Source organism: Salpingoeca rosetta (assembly GCF_000188695.1).
Source record: "Salpingoeca rosetta unplaced genomic scaffold supercont1.16, whole genome shotgun sequence".
Classification (NCBI taxonomy): Eukaryota; class Choanoflagellata; order Craspedida; family Salpingoecidae; genus Salpingoeca; species Salpingoeca rosetta.
In genome coordinates, this window is record NW_004754918.1 from 638730 (window position 1) to 649419 (window position 10690).

Here is a 10690-nt window from a genome sequence, read left to right on the forward strand (position 1 = left end):
GCCTCGAGTGTCGTGGAGTTGCGTTGCTTTGCAAGTTGCAGCTGAACGACACAACCTGCTCAATAAACTCATTGGCAACGTCCATCACTGGCACGAGCAGCACGCAGCATGACAGATGGCATGGAGGAGGGACACGGGTTAGGAGGACGGTAGTGAAGAGGAGGAGGAAGATACGGACGAGCATTCGTGGTAGGCGGTGCTCGATTGAGACATAGGGACTGTTTTCGAGTCAACACAGACAGGCACAGACAGACAGGCAGACAGACAGACAGACAGACGCATGCATGCACGCGCATACATACAAACAAACACAAGCGTCCGCACCGAGTTCGAGCGCGTCGTTGTCAATCTCCTGCGTGGCGTCGATTTGGCGGAGGAGTTCACGCACCTTTCGCTGCGGCAGCACCTGCACAACCAACCAGGGCAGCAACGCCATCACAGCGTGAGCGCGTGCACGTGCTGCGGACAACCAATGTTGTTCACGAGCATGCACACATTCATGCACACATTCACGCACACAAGGTCTCTTTTGCAGCACCCCCTAACCTGCCCGCCTTCCTGCATTGCCTCTTGTTGTGCGCGGCGTTGCTGCTCCATCTGTTGCTGTTGATTGTGCGTGCGTGCGTGCGTGCGTGCGTGCGTGTGTGTGTGTGTGCGTGCGTGTGTGTGTGTGCGTGTGTGTGTGTGTGTGGTGAGGAAGGCGAGCGCGATGCAACACATTGGCAAAGGTGTGATACAGACAGAGAGACAGACACACACACTCCTGCACACACACAGACACACAGACACACAGACACAGACACAGACACACACACACAGGCACACACACTTGCAGACACACACATTTGCACACACCATGATCTGAAAGGAGGAGAGGGTGGAGGTGGATGGTTGCTTGCTAGCGGACGTTGTAGGTGTCGCTGAGCTGGAAGAGGCGCTGCCGGTTGCTTTGCTGTTTGCCGTGGTTGTTCTTGCCGTTGCTCCTGTACTGGTGGTCGTGGTTGGTGCTGCCGCTGTCGCTGTCGCTGATGAGGACGTGGCGGGCGGGTCTGTCGGCTTTGGTGGGAACTGAATCTTCTGCACCTCCGTTGGTGGCATGCGAACGGACGACGAGTCTGTGTCCATGTCACGCACGGTCTGGGCCAGTCCCACCATACGCGCCATCGCCTGGCTGTCAAGCGTCGAGGATGTGCTCGGAGCCGTGCTGGTGGCGGGTGCTGTAGTTGTCGTTGGGAGTGCTGCTGTTGCTGCGGTGGTGGTGGTGGTTGGAGGGGCTGTTGCTGTTGTTGTTGTTGTTGTTGTTGTTGTTGTTGGGTTGGGCATGGTAGTGGATGATGGAGGTGGCGCGCTGCTTGTTGTTGTAGGCATCGCTGGTGTAGGGCCCACCGACGAGGAGGACGATATTGGTGGTGGTGGAGTGGTAGACGACATGGCGTGTGTTGCTGTGTTGTGTCGTGCAAAGTGTGTGCGGTTTTTTTTTCTGTCTGTCTGGGGCTGACACACGGCACACCTGTGTTGTTCTTCCTTCTTGCTTGTTTCTTGTTTTGCTTTCGTTCTTTCGTGTTCTCCTTTGATGTGACTGACACACACACATGCATGCACACGCATGCACACGCATGATGCACACATGCACACACACACGCACACTGTACAGACGACGATGCTTAAGCAAAGATGGTGAAGAGGCAGGAGGAACAAAAGCACAGGAACAGCGAGGGGGCGGCAATAGTGACTGCGACTGACGAAGGAAGAGGACACAGAGAGAGAGAGAGAGAGAGAGAGAGGATACAGGTGTCGCTGTGTGTTGGCTGACCTGATGTCACGCACGTGGTCACATTGGCGGGCATTGCCGACACACGAGCGTACACACCCTCACAACAACACACTCTCACAGACACAAAGAGCACAAAACACCACCACGCTGCCAAAACCAAACCACGTGCATATGTGCATGTGCCATGTGCGGCCTTAGCCTTATGCAATCTCGACGCTGGCGCCAATCTCCTCCAGGGCCTTCTTGATTGCCTCTGCATCCTCCTTGCTCACATCCTGCTTCAGCGTCTGCGGCAGATCCTCAACAAGCTTCTTCGCCTGCCGCGCGATTGTGATGGCGGTGGGGTGATTTAGGTGGTGGTGGCGGTGATTGAGATGGTGCGCGAGTTTGAATGAAACAAGGAGGCATTCGCCCCTTTGAAGGAAGACACACACAGAGACAGTAGATAGACAGGCAGGCAGACACACATGCACAGACAGACACAGATACACATGCACAGACACAGACACAGACACACATGCACAGACACAGACACACAGACACACACACACACACACAAACACGCGAGCGCGCGCCAAGCATGGTAGCGAGTGGAGAGGGACGCACCTCTGCGAGCTTGAGGTCTGGGAGGATGTTGCGGACCTCCTTGATGACCTTGATCTTGGCCTTGTCCTCAAACTTGACGAGCTTCACCTCAAACTCCGTCTTCTCCTCAACAGGCTCGGCCTGCACAAGCAGACAAGGGAAGCAAAGGCGGGGGGGGGGCGGAGAAAGGAAAGAGGGAGTCAGAAATGTGGTGAGGATGCAAGTGATATGCGCAGCAGATTAGGCCTGAAGAACAGACTGTTCGCTACAACCTAACACACACACACACACGAACACACACACGAACACACACACGAACACACGAACACACACACACACACACACACACACAAGCTCTTACGGCTGCCTCAGCTGCAGGCGCAGCAGCAACACCGACGGCGGCAACGGGCATATCGGAAATGTTGAGACGTGTCTGCAAAAAACATAACGCCGCAACGCCAAGGCACGACGGACACATATGAAAAAAAAAAAAAGCGAGGATGAGAGAGAAGCATGACAGGAACACATGGACGAGGCAAGTCATACACAGCATACAACCGCCAACCAAGCCGCCTCTCTGTACGTGTACAGCCATGGCACACAACCTTGAGGGCGTCGACGAGATCAGCAACCTCAAGCAGTGTCATGGAGGAAATCTCAGACACAAGGTTCTCAATCTTTGGGCTGTACTCCTTGGCTGCTTCGCACAAACACAAGAGCGCATAAACGAGCGCACGCACGCGTAGGCGCACATGTGAGTGGGTATGAGTGATACATGGACACACACTGACACACAGCCGCAGTGAAACGAAACCTGCATCTTTCACTTGCTGCAAGGTACCATGCCCATCACACACACACACACACACACGCATGTCATAAAGATGGGGGTGAACTATGCGCACATTGCTCCTCGGTGGCAGCGTCTGCAGAAGCGTGCATGCGGCTCATGCTCAGGCTTGCGCGAGCAAGCATTTGTGGCCTGAACAACATCGACAACACAAGAGGGAAGAGAGCGGAGATTGAGTGTGTTAGCGTGATTGTATGTGTGTGAGCATGTGCAAGTGGGAGCGCATGTGAGTGTGATTGTATGTGAGTGGGTGAGTATGTTAGCGTGATTGTATGTGTGTGAGGATGTGTGCGAAGGGAAGGAACAGGAGCAGCAAAGACCAAGGCAAACCTCAAAGACCTTCCACGTGACAAAAAAAAACAACCAACCCGTTGATATAACCCAAACACACACACACACACACACACACACACACACACACACATACAGACCTGAGGGCGGCGGGGGATGTGACGAGGCGGGGGGTGGCGACGCCAGCAAAGCGGCGCAGCAGCATCACAGCACGACCACTGTTCATCATCATCGTCGTCGTTGTTGAGGCAGAGCGCAGAGGAAGAGGAAGAAGAAGAAGAAGAAGGGAGCAGCAACAGCAAACTCGTGGGTGGCAGGAAAAAAGATGAACAACATCACAAAGTGTATTCTACCAAGGCAACAATTTTATTTTTCGCCGCAGCGCTGCAGCAGCCACTACCAAACGTTCCGTTTTTTTGGTGTGCGACACAGCCCACACAACCCACACAACCACCGTCATCAGCAATAGGCAGGCAGGCACGCAGGCAGGCAGAGGCAGGCAGGGAGGGAGGAGCAAGTGCGCGGCAAACTACCACACACACACACACACACACACACACACACACACACACAACACACACATACGACACACACACACATACGACACACATCATCATCATGACAGACGAGAAAGGGCGAGCAGAGGTTGAGGCACGAGAAGGTGGCAGCAGCAAGGGAAGCGAAACAGAGTTGAGCGGCAAGAACAACAACGGCACCAACAACAACGACACCAACAACAACAACACCAGCACCACGTCGAATCACAAGCAGGGAGCTGCAGGAGAGGCAGCCGCGCCTCAACACCATAGCGAAGCACAAGAAGAAGAACAAGAACAGCAGCAGCAACAGCAGAGAGTAGCGCCCTCTGCAGCGCCCTCGACATCAACAAGTAGTAGCCTGCCACAAGGGGATGCGCCGCTAAAGTTGACCCGCGGACGGCGAGCTACCACAACTGAAGGTGATGCAGGAACACAACAACAGCAGCAGTGGCAGCAACAACAGCAACAACAGCAGGAAGGCACAAGTGGTGACGATGAGAAAGGCGATACTGGCAGTGTCGATGAGGAGCAAGGGCGGGAAGAGAGCGTCATGTCTCGAAGCTGGCGCGGGCAAACACCCACGAATATGGATGATCTGCACAAGCGCGGCAACGGGCGGTACAACGACGCCAGCAACGATAACACCTCTGGCAGCGACAGCGGCGCCAAAGGCGGCCACGGTGCAAGTGGAGGCACTGTCGAGCACCGCGCTGCTGCTGCTGCGACTGCTGGTGGCGGTCGTGGGTTGACGAGAAGGCGCAGCGGGCGCCTGTTTCAGGTAGCAACAGCGGTGGCCAAGAGGGCGGCATCAGAGTCAACAGCAGAGAGCACCAACAGCAGCGGCAACGACAGCGCACGGCAGAGTGGTCGCGCAAGCGTCCTTGCCAGCGGTGAACACGATCCATCGCAACAGCAGCAACAGCAGCAACAGCAGCAGCAGCAGCAGCAGCATCGATTGAGCCGCGGGCGGCGCTCAAGGGCGTCAGCGAGGCAGAGGGAGCAAGCGGCACAGCATGGATGCGTAGAAGGGCTGGCAGCACTCCCGCGGCCAACAGCGCACCGGCCGACAAGGAAGGCAGCAGCAGACGATGTCACCAATGGTGATGGAGGCAATGGCGGGCAGCGCAGGAAACGAGGTAAGTTTGATGGGGAAGAGCACATGGTCCGTGACACTGATGATAATGACGACGACGATGACGATGTCGACGATGTCGAAGGTGGCAACAGCGACGGCGATGAGGTGGATTCTGATGAGGATGAGCATGTTGACAGCGACAAGGCGTTGCTTCGCTTCCGTCCCGACATTTCCATCTCGGAATTCGAAGGACACCTGACACAGTCCATCTTCAAGTCAGTTGCCATGTCTTGCGCCTGTGCTTGTGTGTGTTCGTATGTTTGTGTTGTATGATGTGTGTGTGTGTGCTTGTGTGTGTGTGTGTGTAAATGGCTGTATGGTGTGCGCGTCTGTGCTTTAAGTTCGAGGTGTGTGTGTGTGTGTGTGTTTGATGGCTGTGCGTGTGTACGTCATTTGACGCTCCCGTGTCACTGCTTGCATGCTCTGTTTTGCTTGATTCTCAGGGATTTGGCAGAGCCGCTTGCGAAGATTGAGGACAAGATGGTGCAAGTCAAGAAAGGTGTGAATAGGCCTGTTGTTGTGTACTGCTCGACAAATATTATGCGATTGTGCCACGGCCACTGCTGTCCGCAGCACTCCCTCCCGCGCTCTCACTCCACCACCACGATTACCATCATCATCACCATCCCATCACTCAGGCGATGACAGCGTGTTCCGGCGCCGGCGCGCTGTGCTGGAGCACGTCCTTCGCCGCCGCCGCATATCTGCCGAGGTCGAATACGACCGCCGCAAGGACGAGATTGCACACGACTACGATGCACAGCGCGCACAGATTGTGGCCAGGTTCAAGGTGCGGCCTGTGCGCGTGGTGAAGTGGTGGTGAGGTGGGCGTTTGATTGTTTGTGTTGTGTCACGTGTTTGTGTTGTTTCACGTGTTTGTGTTGTTTCACGTGTTTGTGTTGTGTCTCGTGCTTGTGTTGTGTCTCGTGTTTGTGTCCTGTGTCTTGTCGTTGCATGTATACATGTGCATGCACAATCGTGCTCAGCTTGTGTGTGTATGGTTGCGGACGGTGTTGCGAGTGTGGCATTGCTGCGGATACGCTGGATATGCAGTCACACAATGTGATGCATGTATGTCAGGCACGGCGGGAGGAAACAAAGCAGGCCCTGATGCAATCCGTCGTCGAACGATTGGACGACGCTAAGGTGTGCGCACTCATATGCACTTGTAGACATGGTTATGTATCCATACGCGCGCGCGCACACATATGCACACACACACACACTACAAACGCACACACTCTTTACACAGTATGCACATTCCTCACGCCTGTTTTATTGTGTTTGTGTGTGCGTGCATGTATGCATTCGTCTCTGCCGCTCTGCATACGTGTGTATGTGTGCGTGCGTGCGTGTGTGCGTGCGTGCGTGTGTGCGTGTGTGCGTGTGTGCGTGTGTGTGTGTGCGTGTATTTCAGCAACGGTACGAGGCGAGCGCCATTGATGGGGAGGACGACTCACGTCCGGCGCCAAATCGCATGGCCACGCGGCGGCTGCGGCGGAGGGGACAAGATAACGTGTGTTCGCGCGTGTTTTGTTTTGTGCGTGTGTGCGTGTGTGTTGCTGCGTGTTTCTGCGTGTTTGGCGTGTATGTGCGTGTGTTTGTGCGTGTTTGTGTGACTTTGTGAATGCGTGGAACTGTGTAGACGTGCCTTGTGAGTGTTGCTGTGGTGCCAGGGTGGTGATGTATTCCCTCGTGCCACACCACTTTTTCTCACGCCTCGTGTGACGCCACTGCAGCAACCGATCACAGCCGGGGCGGCGGAGACGAAGACTGTCGAGGCCAAAGCGCCCATTGTCGTCATGGAGCTCGAAGCCAAGGACGTTCTCAAGGATTTGCGTACGTGCACGTGGTCGCGATTGTGGTCGTTTGATTGTGTGGTTGTGTGGTTGTTTATTGTGTAATTGTGTGATTGTGTGGTTGCTTTATTGTGTGGTTGTGTGGTTGCTTTATTGTGTGGGTGTGTGGTTGCTTTATTGTGTAATTGTGTGATTGTGTGCATGCTGTGTTGTTGCTGCATTACAGTTGTTGCTGGGTGCTTTGTCGTTGGCTTTGTTCTTCCCCATCTGTCGTCTGCATGTTTGTGTTCGTGTGTTCGTTCTGTGCGACCTGTCTGTCCTCACATTTAGTTTGTATTGTCTTTGCATTGTCTTTGTGCTGGTGTCGCCCTTGCTTCGTCCTTGTCTTGTTCAGGGACCATGGGCTGCACCATTTCCAAAGCTCAAAACGAAATGGCGAAACTCAGAGACAAGCCCCTGTCCATTAAGGTGTGTACATCATACGGCTGCCTCCCCATGCATAAATCACTCTGCATCCATGTCTCTACCAATCTTTCTGTTTGGCTGATTATTCTGCGCATCGCGCTGACGTCCATTGGCTCACAAACCCTGACTCTTTCATCAATATTCGTGCACTCACCACTGCACACCATCGCATACCACTACACCACTACGATTCTGCAGACGGTGTTTGACAACCGGCGTGACCAAGTGTTCTTCAACGACCGCTGGTACAGTCGCGGTGCCCGCGTCACCATCGATGTGCCAACAGGAACAACCACAAATCGCAGGGTCACGTACGTTCACCCGCCCTGTGTGTGTATGTGCATGTGTGTGTGCGAACACTTTGTTCGTCTTTGCTTCCTGGTGCGTTATGTCTGTGCAGCTGAAGCTTGTCTTCATGATGCACAGCCGCCTGGCTCACACGCACATGTTCACACACGCACATGTTCACACCTTTCCTTCCCTACCCCTTCGATCACCACGCCATTACAGGGGCATCATCTTTGCCATCAACCACACGATGGTGTGGGTGCGCGTGACAGAGTTTGACCGCATCGGGCTCAAGTTGTCCGAGCTCGCGCGAGGGATTGTTGGCATGCGTCCTGCTCAGGGCAAAATGTAAAGGCGGTTGCATGACCGTAATGTGCTGTTGGCTGCTGCTTTGTTGCAGTGCTGCAACCTTGCACACGCGCGCGCTCCCGCACACACTCTCACTCTCACGCACATCAGCCACGTGCGGGGCATGCTCCAGCTGCAAGCATGCCACCCCTTTTCCCTTCTCGTTTGTTACCGCACACGCAAACAACACCCATTTCCTCTTCTCAACTTCCCCCCCCCCTCGCTTCATTGTTGTGCATATGGACGCGCTCTAGTTTGCAGACGCTTTTACATTCTTTACACTTGTGGTGACGTTGTTATGGTGTTGTGTGCACGTGCGACGGTGTGTGTGTGTGTGCGTGTGTGTGTGTGCGTGTGTGTGTGTGTGTGCGTGTGCGTGTGTGGGTGCACAACGTGCTATCCTTGTTGTACAAAACTACAGCAAAAAGGTGCAAATCAAGAGCGTACACGCAAGCAAGGGGTCTCAAAATAGTGGACCAAGCAACACAGGAGCAGGAACGAACATGTGTTGGGGGGGGGGGACTATCTGACACCAACTGAGCGGATTCTTGGCAATTGCAGCAAGGGTGAAAGGCAAAACAGTGCACATGCCATCGTGTTGCTGCTGCCGATGCCGTGATGATGTGGTGCAACGCAACTGCAACTACGGGCTGTCGTCACATCATGTCATGGCGTTGTCACGCGTCGTCGTCATCATCGCTGTCGTGAGATACAGCCATGGTTGCTGGGGAGGACGTGTTGATGACCTTGAACGCGGCCGATGTTGCCGGTGCTGGCGCCGCATCCACATCCCGGTCCAGCACTGTCTCCAGCTCTTCGTCTGTCAGAATCTGAATGGCGCCGGAGAGAGGGGGGAGGGGGAAATGGACAGGTTTGAGCTGCTACGTTGGTGATGGCAGACTGAAAGCAGAGCAGGGGTTACAAGACAGTGTGCTGCCACAGAGCAATACAACGCGAGGTGGGGTGGCGGCTTTGAGCAGACCTGATCCGACTGAAACTGGACGGTACTGCCCTCTGGTGTGAGGAGCTCCAGCAAATCTGACACGTGGACGGAATACGCGATCAAGAAAACGGGCGTGGATGAGCGGGTGAATGTGCAATAGAAAAACGAAAGCAAAGGATTGATGTACGAGCGAATGTGCGAAGTTGGATGATACAACATGAACAAGGCAGGCAATACAGGTGCAAAATGGAGCAAGAAACCAACCTTTCTTTGACAACGGCTGCTCCTCTTTACCACGGCCCTTGAAACGCGACTTGTGAATGACTGCAAACGTTATAGCAGCGTGCACAGTGCAACATCGGTGAGGGGTCACGTCAAGGCTCACGTGGTTGTAACTTGAGGGGGCAGTGCATACTCGCATGCACAGGCACACAGACAGGCAGGCAGGCAGACACACACACACACACACACACACACACACAGACACACACACACACACACACACACACACACACACACACACACACACACACACACACACACACACACACACACACACACACACACACACACGCACACACACAGCGCACCGAGGCGTTCGAGTTTGCGCTTGCCGGCTGCGCGCTCGAGAATGCGCTGGTCGACCGTGTTGGCCGTGATGAGGCGGAACACAAGCACCGTCTGTCAACACGCACACACAAACACACACACACACACACAAACACACACACACACACACGTGTCGAGTTACAATGCGAATGCATGATCATGTAAGCCAATGGGAGTGCACCACGTTTGTTGCAGACGCAGGTGAACAGCCCACGGGTGAGGTGCGCACCTTGGACTGGCCGATGCGGTGGCACCTGTCCTGCGCCTGGAGATCCACTTGGGGATTCTGCACCACAACAAAACGCAGTTGCAGAGAGGGAGAGGGAGAAGGGAGAGGCGAGGGGGGAGGGGATGGACGCAAACAACAAACCAAAACAACACGAGCCAAAACAAAAAGTCAACACAGGTTGCAGCGTTCATATCGAGACCTGAACAAACAGCAAGCGACAGCGACACACAAAACACACAAGGCAGGGGCGTGACGATAAAGCGGGCATTGAGTGAGCACGAACCAGCAACACGCACCCAGTCACTGTCGTAGATGATACAGGTGTCTGCGCCAACGAGGTTGAGGCCCAGGCCGCCCGCACGTGTGGACAGCAGAAACACAAAGCACTCGTCGTCTTCGTGAAAGCGGCGAATCTGCAAGGCAAAATGGATGAGTGGGTGCAAGTGAGGGTGTGTCGTTTGTGTGTGTATTTTGCAGTGTGTGTGTATTTTGCAGTGTGTGTAAAGGTCGAGCGTAGTTGCACGCAACGGGAACACACGTCAATGGCATGGCGCCATTGGCGCAGGCAGTCCATACATGGGGAGCGCACCTCTTCCTTGCGGTCTTCAAAGGAGACGGAACCGTCCAGGCGGCAGGCAGAGAAGGACCGCAGCCAGCAGTAGTCCTGAGCAGGGCACGCGAAGAGCAGTGAAGTGTGCATCAATGGGTGAGCTTGCCGGCTGGTGTGTTACGTATTGCGAGTTGCGTGTTGCTGTAACGCGTTGCTGGCGTGGCGGGAAATCACCAGGTGACACACACACACACACACACACACACACACACACACACACAAGGA

At 54.6% G+C, this 10690-nt stretch overlaps 4 protein-coding genes across 4 annotated transcripts in view; 1 reads left to right on the forward strand and 3 right to left on the reverse strand.

Annotated features, from left to right (window-relative positions):
• Positions 1 to 138: 138 nt before the first annotated feature.
• PTSG_07118 (uncharacterized protein) lies at positions 139 to 1368 on the reverse strand (the record flags this gene model as incomplete). Its single annotated transcript, XM_004992478.1, has 4 exons — positions 139 to 218; positions 325 to 406; positions 547 to 603; positions 856 to 1368. The coding sequence occupies 4 exons, from the start codon at positions 1366 to 1368 to the stop codon at positions 139 to 141; spliced, it is 732 nt and encodes a 243-aa protein (XP_004992535.1).
• Positions 1369 to 1537: 169 nt separating this feature from the next.
• PTSG_07119 (50S ribosomal protein L7/L12) lies at positions 1538 to 3831 on the reverse strand. The gene is made up of 6 exons (XM_004992479.1): positions 3641 to 3831; positions 3265 to 3341; positions 2965 to 3056; positions 2721 to 2792; positions 2381 to 2500; positions 1538 to 2091 (listed from the first exon to the last, which is right to left on the reverse strand). Exons 1-6 carry the CDS (start codon positions 3730 to 3732, stop codon positions 1975 to 1977), a joined length of 570 nt encoding a protein of 189 aa, XP_004992536.1. The 5' UTR covers positions 3733 to 3831; the 3' UTR covers positions 1538 to 1974.
• Positions 3832 to 4118: 287 nt separating this feature from the next.
• PTSG_07120 (uncharacterized protein) lies at positions 4119 to 8509 on the forward strand (the record flags this gene model as incomplete). The annotated part of the gene is made up of 9 exons (XM_004992480.1): positions 4119 to 5389; positions 5618 to 5673; positions 5813 to 5964; positions 6255 to 6320; positions 6592 to 6690; positions 6914 to 7013; positions 7368 to 7441; positions 7637 to 7749; positions 7949 to 8509. 9 exons carry the CDS (start codon positions 4119 to 4121, stop codon positions 8076 to 8078), a joined length of 2061 nt encoding a protein of 686 aa, XP_004992537.1. The 3' UTR covers positions 8079 to 8509.
• PTSG_07121 (uncharacterized protein) overlaps positions 8403 to 10690 on the reverse strand; it is a 6855-nt gene continuing 4567 nt past the window's right edge. Inside the window, exons 13-19 of the mRNA XM_004992481.1 lie at positions 10445 to 10574; positions 10152 to 10268; positions 9856 to 9912; positions 9608 to 9698; positions 9282 to 9341; positions 9057 to 9112; positions 8403 to 8904 (exon numbers count right to left, since the gene is read on the reverse strand). Coding sequence (XP_004992538.1) covers positions 8752 to 8904; positions 9057 to 9112; positions 9282 to 9341; positions 9608 to 9698; positions 9856 to 9912; positions 10152 to 10268; positions 10445 to 10574 — 664 coding nt within the window. The 3' untranslated portion in view covers positions 8403 to 8751. The remainder of the gene's footprint in view (positions 8905 to 9056; positions 9113 to 9281; positions 9342 to 9607; positions 9699 to 9855; positions 9913 to 10151; positions 10269 to 10444; positions 10575 to 10690) is intronic.